Source organism: Glandiceps talaboti, chromosome 9 (assembly GCF_964340395.1).
Source record: "Glandiceps talaboti chromosome 9, keGlaTala1.1, whole genome shotgun sequence".
Classification (NCBI taxonomy): domain Eukaryota; kingdom Metazoa; phylum Hemichordata; class Enteropneusta; family Spengelidae; genus Glandiceps; species Glandiceps talaboti.
The window spans coordinates 8331913-8347780 of NC_135557.1; the positions used below are offsets into that span (position 1 = coordinate 8331913).

At 35.5% G+C, this 15868-nt stretch overlaps 1 protein-coding gene across 2 annotated transcripts; it reads left to right on the plus strand.

Annotated features, from left to right (window-relative positions):
* Window positions 1-1198: 1198 nt before the first annotated feature.
* On the plus strand, window positions 1199-15402 carry LOC144440216 (out at first protein-like). 2 transcript variants are annotated; one of them, XM_078129523.1, is made up of 5 exons: window positions 1199-1490; window positions 2362-2496; window positions 3400-3577; window positions 6050-6094; window positions 11949-15402. In XM_078129523.1, the coding sequence occupies exons 1-5, from the start codon at window positions 1284-1286 to the stop codon at window positions 12224-12226; spliced, it is 843 nt and encodes a 280-aa protein (XP_077985649.1). In that variant the 5' UTR covers window positions 1199-1283; the 3' UTR covers window positions 12227-15402. The 2 variants fall into 2 exon arrangements, with proteins under 2 accessions (XP_077985649.1, XP_077985650.1); XM_078129524.1 differs by lacking the exon at window positions 6050-6094.
* Window positions 15403-15868: the final 466 nt, after the last annotated feature.

The following is a 15868-nucleotide window of genomic DNA, read 5'->3' on the forward strand; positions in this document are numbered from 1 at the left end:
CAGTGCTCCATCAGTTGGTTAAAAGAATATATTTTAATCATTTTATTTCTGCATGTTATTTTTGTATGCTTTACCATGCATGTAAAGATTGACTGACTGTAGACACAGCTGAGAATACAGTACTACTACCAGTATCAATGTCTGTTGTTAAACTTCATGCTAGTCACTAGGAAAGCTCAGAAAACTGTCTATGTATACACAATCTTGCATGGTTCTCTTCAAAACATCGTTCATTCCAACAGCTGTGTTTATTCAAAACTCATTATATGGCCCATTTTAAACCCACAGAATGTTAATTGTACTTGTGTCAATTGCTTTGTACATTGTATTTTGAGTATAAAGATGCATTCATAATCATGTACGCATAATAAATGTTACACCTCGTTATCTTATCTTTATCTGTGTTTATGTGTTACAACTCAGAGTGAGACAATGCATAGGGGTGGGTCTATACTAGCGACAAACACACTACTTTCTAAACTGCATGTCCTGCTTGATATTACGGGAAACGTTTCTGACAATGGAGAATCAGTCCCTTGTGACGTGAGCTAAGATTCTATTCAAGAATGCTATCTATGATGATCATACAAAATAATGACGTTATTTGGGTATATACAATATTCAAAGTTATCGTTGCCGGCGATTGCTCCGGAATATTCAGCTGCCAATATTGATTGTTTTGTATTACGGTCGAAATAGAGTAGAATATTGCCATCATGGAATAGTGTATACTTATTAGCACACAATTACAAGTTGTTGTGATCCAGACACACGCATAGTTTTTCTAATAATAGTGACACATGTACATTTTTGTCGATGAAAGAACAGGGGTCAACTTACCGTGAAAGTTCGCACCTCTGGTTCGCACTTGCACTACGCTCTCGCGATGTATACATCTAGACTGGAACACAGACAATTCTGTGACTTGAAGGAGCACTAGCACTGCACGTGAAGTACAAGTGACACATGTGCATGATGTGAATAACTATATACACAAACAAATTGTAACGTGTGCAAAATGCGCAGGCGTAAACCCGAATATGTATTAAACCAGACACAGGCGTTGTTTACCAGTCACATGCGTTACTGGCAACTCTCATGTCTGCAAACTCGACAACGCGCGTCAAGAAAAGAGTGGTGTCATCTTAGACAGCGCCCCCACACAACAGGAAGTCAACGCATGAGATGAGAAGAAAAATGGAGTCGTCGTAGACCCGTTGAGAAAGTCGACGGATTCACAGAAGTCACACGTTGGTCGTTTTGCTTTGATCCAAGTTATAAAGATGGAGATGAAGCACACACTGTTGTCGTCGCTATGGTTACTCATACTATCGTCAGTCTGTGTAGCACAACTGGTAGTGAACGTTAAAAACAAAGGTGGCGATTTAACCCAACAAAGTATACAGTCTGACACAAACCAGGACACTATTACACTAAAATTCCAAAAGTCAGACGGAACGTTGATTCAAATGATTATAGATTTTAAAGCGGTAAGTGATTTTCATGGATTTGCAATCAGTCACAAATAAATATTGTTGATTCTATATAGTCGGCCATCAGATGCCATTTGAATGTATTTATGATAAGTGTTGTGATTGGTAAACATAGCATAGACCCTGTGGACCCACACAACTCTTGTGTTTCCTGCTTGTTGTAGACGGTCCACGCGTTTCGTCCGAGAAGGAAGGAACGACTTTAATACTCCATCTGCAAGCAAGAGTACTGTTATGTGAGCTGTGAATTTATAATTCCGGCACGGGGCAACTCTCACTTGAATACGAAGTCGTGTATATTTGGTCATCGGGTTGAATCATGGAAGTATAACCCACATACTTCCATGGTCGAATTTAGTGATTTAAAGTTTGTTTCAGTATTTTACACGACTTGTAAGTTGTATACTTATACTATTACTAGTCATGAATAAAGGTATGGGTGGTTTTTATTCCTAAAATCTGTGCGACTGAAATCTGTTCGCAGTATTGTTGTTAGAGATAGGAGGACCCATAGCAGAAAGGGAAGATGTGTCAAACCTCGTAGAGTCGTAGCATATATATGCAGAGCTAATTTAGTCAGTGAGATACCAACAAAATATGCTGTATAACACTTACATGTGTGAAGAGTGTCGTTCAGTTTGACTCTCCCGAACAACGCAGGTTTTCCCCGGGTACTCCGGTTTCCTCCTGCGTTAACACTGAACTTTCCTCCTGTTATTGGGCAATGCCTGTTGGATGGTTAATGGATAAATAAAAAATAAATAAACACTGATTTGTACTTTTATCCTTTTTACTTCAAGACTGATGCACATTTTAAAACTTTATTTCAGCCATTATAACAACCATGTCTGACATGATTTGATTTCAGGAGGTGCAGCTATTCAAGGCCCTTGTCTTGGGAGAAGAAGAACGAGGTCAAGATCAGTATCAAGTTATGTGTTTTGTTACCAAATTTACCAAATCTGAATTTATTTCATCAGATGCCATGTCTAAACTTAGACAGGTAAGTTGTTTTGTTGCCAAGTCATGTATGTAAAATTATTATAAATTATGGTTGTGTCATCACACATAGTCTGTGTGGATAAAGATGAGATGCAGTCAAGGAAAAGAGGGGTGACCTAAAGGGCCTTGTCACTATGAGGTGAAGGCGAGAAATGACAAAACACTGTGAGGTCCCTAGTCTTGGTTACCTCGACTCTCGTCACTGGAGGCTCTGCCTATGAGACCTCCCCAAATGAGAGTCTTGGAAAACCACGTTCCAACTATCCTGTGACAGAAGCCACACATTACATTTCTTCCAAGCATAAAAAATGGGCTTACTTGTAATTAATATATATCAGTCCCCTGAGAAGTGATAATCTGTAGAGAAGGTACCCAGATTGTCCAGCCTGCATGCAATGTTAGACATGGAGTACTCCCCATGATGCACTGCTTCAGAAGCTACTTCCTGTGCGTGTAGTTGAAATCTCATTTTCCCATACTCTCATTTGTGGAGATCTCGTAGGCAGAGCCCCCCAGCAGTGAGAGTCTGGGTAACCGAGACTATGGGGTGCCAAGTATTTTCTTGCTAAAGGGATAAAAATATTGAGAAATGTTACAATATAATTAATTAAATAATTATGTACAACATCATTTCTGAAAAATGGGGAAAAGTAAACTGTAAAGGTGACATTGAAAGTTTTGACTGAAGTATTTTGAGCACCACAGAACAAATGGTATATAAATGTAAGATGCAGTTGCATTGTCAAGACATCAAACATCAAGGGTATAAATCCCACATTTTCTGTGTGAACATGTACAATTTGGTTTGCTTATGTTGTTAAACCCCATGAACCTATGTAAGGATATACATGTACATATATAAACTCTTCCACTTAAAAACTTTGATAATTTTCTTTATTTTTAGAAAAACCCCGGTACGATTCGAAACCCAGAGGAGGACAAGGGTCAAGAATTGTTGTTAATGGATCTAGAGATTGACTTAAAACAAGCCGACAAATTCAGTAAACACATCTTTAATTCCTGCATGGAAGCTAGGGAGTCTACCTACATCAGAGAAAGTGATGTCAAAGCTCTCTCCAAAGGTAATATCATAATTTGACTCCCTAGATAATTGTATAAAATACTACATCACACAAAACACACATGTAGAACAGACACCATTCTATGTGGATGATGCAAATCAGATGTATGCTAGGGAGTCTAACTTCCTAACTATAACCTAACTCTAACTCCCTAGCTTGATACATATAACTGTTGCACTGGTGGTCCATTATGCTACAATCTTGTATAATACCCTCATACATTTACAGGGTTCTCCTCATGTAATTCAGCACTGGTCAGCAGCAACCACGCCTCTTAGAAATTTAACGAATGCAAAATTGCAATTATTTATATTGCCCATGCATTTTATCATAACCCACAATCCACTACTGAAAGATTGATATTACTACCTTAGTACCTCATGAATATGAATTGATTACTGACCAGTACTCATGTAGGGCTAGGGAGAACCCTGTTTTCAAAACAGTTAATTTGAAAGTTAGTGGAACATACATATTATAAGAAGGTTCATATGTTGTGAGACAAAGACTAAATTGATGTCTAAACTCCTACCGGCCCATCAGGCTTATTTGTCACCTTGAAATTAAATAACTAATCTAAAGAAATGAGGAAATAGAAAGAGGACAATCATAACAACTTCAAGTAAAGAAAAGTAACAGTTACTACGATCAAACTGTACAAAGGATTACCCCTTATGGTGTATGCTTGTTGAATACATTTACAAACAGACTAACCACCTTTTAAATTTGATAGTCTAGATACAATATGTCCTGGACTAATAATGAATTGAAGCCCTGATGTGTGATCAACATCTTTACCGCCATTCTCAGTCACAATTACATTGTTCAGACCATAAATATAAACCCTGTGTATCCATAGAAACAAAAGTAGGGAATTTTTGTTCATGTACTATTTGTGATTTCACAGACTGGTTATCAAAACTGAATCAAATTATTTTCAAATGTAATCTTTTCTAGCTATATTGTATTACACTTCAATTTACATGTAATTTATAATGTTAACAATTACTATTAGTCACCCACAACACACCCTGCCACGTCACACCACATCACACCACACCATACCCCGCCATGTCACACCACACCACACCACACCCCGCCACGTCACACCAGACCACACCACACCCCACCACACCATACCACACCACACACATCATACCCCACCACATCACACCACACTACACCAGACCACACCACACAATAACATCAAGTCAAAGAGTTTAAAATCTTTCTACCAATGGAAGATTTGTCTGTACACAAATTATTAATTGAATACAAGAGGATTTCGATTTATGATATATATCTTTTGATATGTATCAGTTTTCAACATTTTTCATCAAATTTCATAAACTTGGCTCATAATAGTTATGATGTCATTCTTTAATTCTCCTTTGGTAATTGTGTTAAAATGTGTTTGTTATTTTAAGTACCGTAAATCACACACTCGTCAAATGAGTAAAATATTTTATATATACCAAGTTTATGAAATTTTGAGAAATTGTTGGATATTATTGACACTGCAGAGTAATTTTACTGCAATACACTATCAATTTTGGCATGATAACTATGATCTTGCCATCATCGTACATTCACATTCAACAAGAGACCCTTCCAAGAAGAAGTACGCCCTCTAGTGGTATGCCATCAAAGTGAGGGAATAAGAATCATTAATTTAAAATCTGTGTTGATACCGCAGGATTTGAGAAATCCTTCAAATCAAATTTCAAAATGCGTCATGTTTTTGAAGAGGACACTTTGGGTGTCACTTTTTTGTAACTGAATACCTCTAGAGGGCACTATTTTGTTGAAGTGCCAATATATTGAATTTTCAGTTGTTTTGCGCACTTTTAGTGTTTTACAGTATTTTGCCATGTGAGGGACGCCCTCACAGTCAGTTGTAACCATAGAACTTTGATACATATTGCTGGCATCTATGATAATTAATTAGATAAGGCTACAACACTTCTTAAAGGGTGCCCTCATGTAGCAAAATGGCGTAGCATGCTAAAATGTGCAACTTCACAAATTAAAAGTATTAGCATGCAAATATTTTTTTTATTGATTTTTGAATGATTGACTTAAAGTGCAGTAGTATACTAATTATACAGTAAGATACATCGTTAGTTCAGCCCTTAGGCGTGAGATGGGTCGACCAATGTATGAGATGGGTCAGTCGATGTGTGAGATGGGTTGGCAGATGCATAATATATTTCAGTCGATGCGTAAGATGGGTCTGTAGATGCGTAAGATGGGTCAGCCAGCCAATGCGTAAGATGGTTTGGCCAGTGCGTGAGATGAGTTGGCTGATGTGTGAGATTGGTCAGCCAGCCGATGCATAAGTTGCTTTGACCAGTGTGTGAGATGGGTCGACCAATGCCTGAGGGCGCTCTGACATGATGTATCTTACAGACTACGTACTAATCAATGTTGTCTTCCCTCTGTTCCATCTTTCTTTCTCTCTACTGTGTCCAGGATACCGAGCATCTTATCTTTATCCACACTATTTAACATCCCAAGGTATAACTCGTCTTACTGTGTAGTAAATTAGTCTGATTATAAGAACATGGATGGTCCACGTAATATCAACCATTCCTATATGTCTGTCCTCATAGAATTCAAATTCCATTATTCATATAAATACTCTTCATATTCTACTATGAAAATCTTTATATAAATAACAAGAATCAGATACTATATTGGGACAGACTTAGGATACGGTACGTCGATACTACAAGGATCGTCTTCATCTATAAACAGACTAATTGGGTAGTTGAATAGCTCACTACTACTACTTTGACTACTGGGTAGTCTAAAGCACTCGTTATTACTGGGTAATTCACTTACATTGTACTGTTGTTACTGCTCGCATTTATAATATAATTTTTTGCATACGATATCATCTTGGCAGCCAGCCAGACAATCTCTCCTAAAACAGATACATTGTATCACAATGTATACATACCAGATGATTTGGTGAGCTGTCAGGTCAAATTATGTAAATTTTGTATGATGTCATCAATGAGAATAGAGAATGTCAAATGCTGTCAGTTGATATATTCGTATGTCAATCACTTCATGGTAACCTAGGTAACCAGTGGTGTATGGATACTTGAGGTATTATTAATTAACATTGTCCATACTTCCAAGTTTACTCTTTACAAATTACACACAGTGAAGTAACGTATTCTAGTCTAGTCCTGTACACGATACGATTATCTCGGATTCTCCACAGAATTCCTTTTTTACCACCAACAGTGATAGTATACAAAATGCATGTGATTGGTCCATTGAAGCATTGATATAAACATGGTGATGTTATCGCGTCCTCACGTCACTTACAAGAAAACTAAACCAAGTAACCAATTACCATCACCTGTCAGTCAGTCAGTGATGGATTACTACAGACATTTGCTGTTCATCACTTTCCCAGTAGGAGATTTAGCTTGAGATTTTGATAGAATTTGTCCATTTGACTCTTAAGTTAGAAAGAGATCACAGAGAATGACTACCTGTCAAATGTATATATTAACTACATGTATAGACTACAGGCCTTCTTACATGTATATACATGTAAGCTGTCTTAAAGATTATAACTCTTAATCAAAAGCCGCTAGCATGATAATGGTCTAAACTCTGTTATTGAGCTTTTAGTTTTTACAATGTTCAACAATAAAACTCTATCACATTGAATCCATGTAGGAAGTGCTCAAGATATTGTAATCAGATAGGTGAACGAAAATTTAAAATGATGTGGTACCATCTGGTCAGTAGCTTCTGCTGCAGTAATGACTGACATGCATGTACATTGTGGATTAGCTGTAGAACCATCTCTTGAAGGGGTTACCTCATGTGAACTTATCCAAACAAAATCCTTAAGCCACAGTGAATGGGTTACCTCATATGAACTTATCCAAACAAAATCCTAAACCCACACTGTATGGGTTACCTCATGTGAACTTATCCACCATGATCCTTAACCCACAGTGAATGGGTTACCTCATGTGAACTTATCCAAACAAAATCCTAAACCCACACTGTATGGGTTACCTCATGTGAACTTATCCACCATGATCCTTAACCCACACTGTATGGGTTACCTCATGTGAACTTATCCACCATGATCCTTAACCCACAGTGAATGGGTTACCTCATGTGAACTTATCCAAACAAGATCCTAAACCCACACTGAATGGGTTACCTCATGTGAACTTATCCACCATGATCCTTAACCCACAGTGAATGGGTTACCTCATGTGAACTTATCCACCATGATCCTTAACCCACAGTGAATGGGTTACCTCATGTGAACTTATCCAAACAAGATCCTAAACCCACACTGAATGGGTTACCTCATGTGAACTTATCCAAACAAGATCCTAAACCCACACTGAATGGGTTACCTCATGTGAACTTATCCACCATGATCCTTAACCCACACTGAATGGGTTACCTCATGTGAACTTATCCAGATCCTTAACCCACAATGACTGACTTTGTGAGTGATCAGAGAGTCTAGGGAGAACACATGTACCTTTATCAGTACAGACCACGAGCCCATTTTTATGGGTGTTGTATTTGTGAAGCCCACATGTACATATACCATCAACCAAGCTGGTGAATTCTTGACAATATTATAATATTATAAAGTAACTATATTGTAGTGTCCTATTGATTCTTGGAGCTATGAACAATATATTCTCTTTGTTTTGAATTTTGACTCTACACAAATTTTTACTTTATCTTAGAGAAAAAACTGGAAGTATTGACAGTGTGACTTTAATACCGTTACAAGGTGTACCATGCTTGCAAAGTTTGTATTGTATCATGTATGCTAGTATAATATGCATGGCATAACTTGTAACTTGATTAACAAATAACTGTGTCTATGTCTTCACTTGTGGTGGCAATTCAAGTGTTATAAATTGAATGCATTTCACAGCTGGTGTAAAAAAAGAAAGTTTTGTTAGACTAATAGTGTGCCTGCAATGGTTAATAAAGATTATAAATCTTAATGAAACGTATGTGGTGTAAAGTGGCAAGCGGCTGTCCAGCGATTCAACTCAAAAAATTTGTACTACTGACAAAGTTTCTCCATTCAATCTCAAAGGCTAATTTCAAAAAAGCAAAACTTGTAACATTATGTCATCGTGAATGTAACCTGCAATGTATCAGGTTAACCAGCCGACTCAAATACCTGACACCCGATTTCAGTATTGTAAGGGAATGATAGAAAATTTACAAAAGTTTGTTTGGATTATTAGATATCATTCTTTGATATTTTTTTTGCTCATTTTAGGAAATTGTGAGTGACTTGAGGGGCCTTGTCACCATGAGTCAAATACGAGTACTATAACATTATGTCCTCACAATATAACCTATAATGTATGAGAGTAAATGTCTGATGTTTAATCTCTGTGATTCCATACAATCTTGAAATCTGGTAAATCATTAAGAACCCTCACAATCTACTTTCATTTGTTCACCAAGAGATATTATGAATGGAGTTAGTTTGTCACCATTTTTGTTATCTTTGCAATACAATATAAGTTGAATATAAAAGCTGTGATATTTTATTTAAATGTTTGCTATGTAATGATCTGTTCAGTTACTACACGTACCTGTATGTCTTTTAGCTTTCTCTCTCCATGCTAACACCTACACAATCACTTTTTGCAAAGTTGTTTATTATATTTTTATTTATTTATTTACTTTTGATTTCTATATCTCCACAAAAAAGTGTAATGTGCAGCACAAAGCTGGGTATGGAAGTGTGCTCAATTGTTATTGTCACTATATAATCATGTTACTGTAATTTGAAAGTCAAGTTCATATCTATTTACTGTGACACAATACGTACCAAGACTTTAAAATGTTTGACAAGAACTAGTCATTTGATACATAAAATATGACACTTAAATTGTTTACATTGAATTCTCGGTATCTGAAATAGAATTTTACAACCTAGGTACGTCTTGGTCCACATCATAACTTCATAGACTACATGTGCATTACTCTAGGTGTGCATGTAAGAATAAGTTGAAAGGAAATGCCACTCCAGGAAATATGTATTTTCGTAAACTTTATATAGGTTCTGGAGAGTCGTTTCATAATTTTCAGTCGGTTGCCAAGAGACATCAACTTGAATCTACATTTATACTTCTTCAGAATATTGTTCTTTCAACATTGCATTATGGGTCTTAGAAGACATGATTCATGAATATTCATTATGTTTACACTGAATATTCATTAGGTACACAATAAATATTCATTAGGTGCACACTGAATATTTATTAGGTGCACACTGAATATTCATTAGGTGCACACTGAATATTTATTAGATGCACACTGAATATTCATTAGATGCACACTGAATATTCATTAGATGCACACTGAATATTCATTAGATGCACACTGATTATTAATTAGATGTGCACTGAATATTCATTAGATGAACACTGAATATTCATTAGGTGCACACTGAATATTCATTAGATGCACACAGAATATTCATTAGGTGCACACTGAATATTCATTAGGTACACACAGAATATTCATTAGGTGCACACTGAATATTCATTAGGTGCACACTGAATATTCATTAGGTGCACACTGAATATTCATTAGATGCACACTGAATATTCATTAGGTGCACACTGAATATTCATTAGATGCACACTGAATATTCATTAGGTACACACAGAATATTTATTAGATGCACACTGAATATTCATTAGGTACACACAGAATATTCATTAGGTGCACACTGAATATTCATTAGGTGCACACTGAATATTCATTAGGTGCACACTGAATATTCATTAGATGCACACTGAATATTCATTAGGTACACACTGAATATTCATTAGGTACACACTGAATATTCATAACTCCTAAAGCTTAATTCCTTCCTATAAAAATTACAGTCAAAAATTATAAAATGACTGTCCACAACACAAAATTTATGAAAATACTTTTATTTCCTGGATTTGGACTCCCCTGTAACTATTTTCCCCTATTTTGACCCGCTAGTCTCTAGTGTGAGGTAAAATGTTATTACAGATATTGAGAAATTGTTGAGTTCTGAATAATCTGTGAATAAAAGATGTAGTTTCGGTGCTTACAACGAAGGAAAGACAACACAAAGTGAAGTGATGATGAAAATATAATACTGACTAATTAAATCATTGTGTGATCAAGGACTGTAGTAGACTGATCAAGACGTTACTAATTTACCTATCTAAAGTAACTATATTGTCCTAAAGTGATGATATTCAAAATTTTATTGTAATGTGTCATGGTACATGTAGAAGGACTTGATGTACATTTTTTTTCAAATCATAGGTGATACCAAGTAAGTACGTGAATCACAGTGTCTTATCTCGTCACACATAGGATGATAACCTGTTATGCTGTTCTACTTTCTATACTTGTAAACATCTATATATGCATAATATGACAATGAAAACTTAGATATAGCTACAGAACAAAACATGCATCATAGTTTTTAAAATAATTTTAACTTTCATTGCATTCATTGATACAAAGTTTATGCTGCCCACAGATCTCTAACTCAGTTTTCATGATTTGTAATAAATGTCTGACAGCAAATATGTTCATTTAGTTTTCACCAAATTATATTTAGTAAATATATATACATATATAAATGTACATATATACATGCTGTAAGTATAGAAGTAGTTTTTTCCCCAAAAAAGTTTATTTTCTGTGATATGCATATTATTATGTTGTAAGTAGCCTGTAAGTTGCTAGTAAAGCCTATGTAATGCATTGTGTCTCCTTTGTATGTACATTACCAAATCTGTTGGACATTGCTTGGAGCTATACTTACTGGTATCAGGTATCAGGGGAAGTCATTTTCCACAGTGTTAGAAGTCACCTTATACACTTATCAGGGGGTGTCACTTTGCACTATTATCAGGGCTGTCATGGTACATATTATCAGGGAATGTACATGTAATTTGACAGGGGGTGTCACTTGTTACACTTAACAGAGGAAGTCACTTCATACATTTGATAGGGGGGTGTCACCTCATACACTTGCTTGCACGAAATTAGTGCTGGGTGTCTGTATCAGAGGAGTGATTTGTAGTGCAATTAGTTGATAATTACCCACGTATTTGCTTACCAAGGAGACAGGATACATTGACATTCGCGTAGAAATTGTACAAAAGATGCATTTTTTGCTACAGTAAATGGTTATTGCAACTTATGGAGATGTGCCTGCACACTACCAAAACTGCTAGATCATTTTATCAAAGTTTAATTTTAACTGTGTCATTCTCAATAGAAAAATTATCAATAGTACATTGCACAACTTACTGTGAAATTTTGTGTTTTATGTTTCCAACAGGAAGTAACTTTACGTACAACAATTTGATAAGCGCCACCAAACCATTGACGTCAGTACAGAGCCCTAGTTGTCGGGACGTGACCAAAGTTGACAAGCCGTGCAGCTGTCGATTTGAGATCACTATTGGCTGGTATCCATGTGGACTGAAATACTGTAAAGGCAGAGACTCTGTTGGTAAAGTTGTCAGCTATAGATGTGGCATCAAGACATGTCGTAAGCATAGAGTGTTTGAGTACCATGTCAGCCAAAAACAACTCTGTTTGTGGGATGAAATATAAACTGATGATGAGGGTTACCATGTCAACCAAAAACAACTCTGTCTGTGGGATGAAGTATAAAGTGATGATGAGGGTTACCATGTCAGCCAAAAACAACTCTGTCTGTGAGATGAAGTATAAAGTAATGATGAGGGCATAAATTCAACTTCAACTCTTGGCTATCAGATTTAGCCTTGGAGTGAACTGTTGTCTAGTTTCCCATATGCGTTATGATCACTGCGATCTTCTCCACCGTATAGTCAAACTGGTTACTCTAGCACAAGATTCTGTGCTTACTTCAGACAGCAATAGTTTAATTGGTATTGGAGCATTGATATAAATGTCAAAACAGCTTTAATAATTGAATATTAATGAGCAATTGTCTGAATTAAGTAACCAATTACATCCACCTGTCAGTTTGTGATGGCTTGCTACTGACATCCGCTGTTCACCATTTCCCCAGCTGGCAGTTTAGCCTGATTTTTGGTGAAATTTGTCAGTTTGGCTATACATGGAAAGGATAGTGATCGTAGAAAATATTGACAAGTATAAGACGAGACTAAATGAACTACTTCATCTACAGTTTTCTATTGATGACCATTTACTACATGTACTACCATATACACATTGGTAGTCTAGATACATGTACATGATTTAGTAGTCTATTATCTGTGGACTACTGCAAAGTTTGAGCTCTTTGAATTTGTCACAGGTGATATAGGTCAATCTATAAAGTATTGTGAGACAGAAAAAAAACATGAATCTGTCATTACAGCGGATGCAGTCATTGTAAGGACAGACATGTATTGTAAAAGATCATTAGTTAGTGTTCACAGCTGTGCCCATTTTTATGTTTCATACATTTTTTCAGAGTGTCTACTGACAAGTGACTGTCAGCCGCAAATTATTGTATACACAACATAACCAGTAACAAGTTGATTGAATCAACAGTCACACTGAATGTACGAGATTTATATCGGCTTTGGTGATGATGAAAGCATGAGAACATCTTTCCAGTGCACAGTGATATTTGAAGTTTGCTATGTAGAATATGGACTTTTCAATGTACCAAAGCACTCCTATGAAAACAGTCAAAATCAATGCAGGTTTCTTCTGATAACTTGGCTGTGTTATTATTGGTGAACTTGACATACAGGGTTCAAACCTAAACATAACTCATCGTCACAACTGGCTGGTTGAACTGTTTACCTACGTTTTTTTATTAATTGTGATTGATTTACAAATGTAACAGACTACCACATTATACATTTGGTAGGCTAGATATAATGTTGTTTAGTTGTCTATGTGCCCTGGACTACTGCCAAACTTGAGCCATGTAGAGGGCGCTGTGCATGACCTACATCACCTGATAATGTCAATACACTGCACTGAATATTGAATTTAAGAGTACAACACTGTGTGTAAGAAATTTGATGAAATATAATGCACCTAAAAGGTAAATGACCCCAGAATTTATAGACACTTGTCACATTTTTGCTTTGTAGAAATAAGTAATACAAATGTGATATGAGTTAGGGGGTCAAATACTAATGGCTGCCTAGCTTAGCACTCATCATAACTTCCCAACTTGTATAGTAGGCCCACCTAAATACAGTTTTACACAGACATGGGAACTCATAAAGAGCTATTTCTTAGGAGTCAAATGATAAACTCGGACAATGTCTTCCAAGATTAGCACTAGTCTAAACTCCCTAGCTTGTATTCAGTTGTATACTAGGCCCACCTAACTACAATTTGATGCGCACAAAAAAATGCAAAAACGGTTTGTACAAAAAGCATGAAAACAATCGAGAATAGTAAGTAATTTGCAGAATGCTAGAAAGAAAATATTGTCAATCAATCATTTTTATTTGAAATGCTGTGTATTAAAGAGACACAAGTTGAGTTTTATACATTTTAGGGCATAATTTTGCTGTATGTTTGAAAATTACTCACAGTATTTTACTTTCTGAAGCACAGTTCAGGCACCACTTACAATTAACTGAACTCAAACCTGGTATTAAGATATAACTTATAAATAATCCAATGACATAATTTATTATATGTATACAAAAATGTCAAGGAAATTCCAACTATGCAATTAACTGTTCTAATTATGTAAGAACCAGTATGCCCTCTAAGCCAATTTGAGATGCCAGTGACGCACACAATTTCTAGTGACGCACCAACATTTAGTATTTCCGTATTTCTTACTATGTGGTGACTCACAAGAAATCCCAGTTTTTCTCATTTGACTCAACAACAACCAAATTTTGCTATCATTGGAGGGCACACTGGCCAGAAGACAATTGTAATGTCATCAAAGGCATGCATTGACATTAACGTTAGACTAGAATAGATAAGTTGAGGTTTTATTTCAATATTTTCTGTCAAGTTAAAGGTTTCTAAACTCAACATGTGTCACTTTAACCATACAAGTGAGTACAAAGAAACAAGTTAATCTTTCAAAGCAATAGACATACAGAAAAGAAACTCCTAAAGGTTTTCACTATTAATACAATATACAATATTATATTATACCATTACCAATTTCAGTGAATTTTGTGACGTCGTCACTGTACATTATTACTGATAATGTACGCCGTTATTGGGCATCTGGAACGAGCATAACAATACAAGTTTATGTCTGTAAGGCAATAAAGGTGTGGGTATTTTAAAACAGGGAAATTATGGGGTAAACACCATAAGAATTTTTTTTAAAAGATTGAAATTAAAATGAAACAAATTTGTGTTCACAGCAGTTCATTGAAGTGTATATGTGTGTGTGTACATGTACGTATGTGTGTCGCTATGATTAGTATTCAGCTTCCGGGCCGAACATGGCAGACGATGTTCAGCACTGTGTATATTATTCACTGTGTACAAATTCACTGGAATTGGCAAAACTATAAAATAATAACAATAATGTACGCCCTCCCAGTCCATAATGGACTTGGAAAGCGTACATTATTGTTTAATTAATAGTAGTATACCTTTATCACAATGCATATTTTATGACATGATTATTATTTCATATTATACACTCAGCTTCACATATGTATAACTTTGCTTTAATTATAAATTTATTACCAATTTTGTGATTGTGTGCAAATTATGGTGTGGTGAGGGTGTTTTGATTTCTTGTGGTTATATTTACAGTTACATAGCACTGTACTTTATAATTACTGACAGCTACAAAGTGCTGTGATGACTTTTTAAAACTTATATTTATATACATGTCTATTGTAATAAAGTTTCTAAGAAAAACAACAGCATGTAGTCATCTGACAATATTTATTTTAAACCAAATGTATAAATTTTTTAAAATTTAAGTAAAAAAATAAATAAAAGAAATTAAACAATTGAAAAAATTAAAGTTAAAAAAAGTGTATAAAGCCAATATTTTTCACGAATACAGTCCCAAAACACAACTATTTTCATAAATACAGTGACAGATTTCTTCCTGTATATTCATAATACCATTGTCCAACATTAGGAGATTAAAAAATCTGTAATACTCTAAGATAACAATTTGATAGATGCTCTATGAGCTCTGTGATGTGAAGCGTGCTGTATGGTCAGAGTACGGCAACTGAAAAGGCTCGTGATATCACAAATCAATTTTGATTTTTAAAAAATTGAAAAATAAGAAAAAAGTTTATT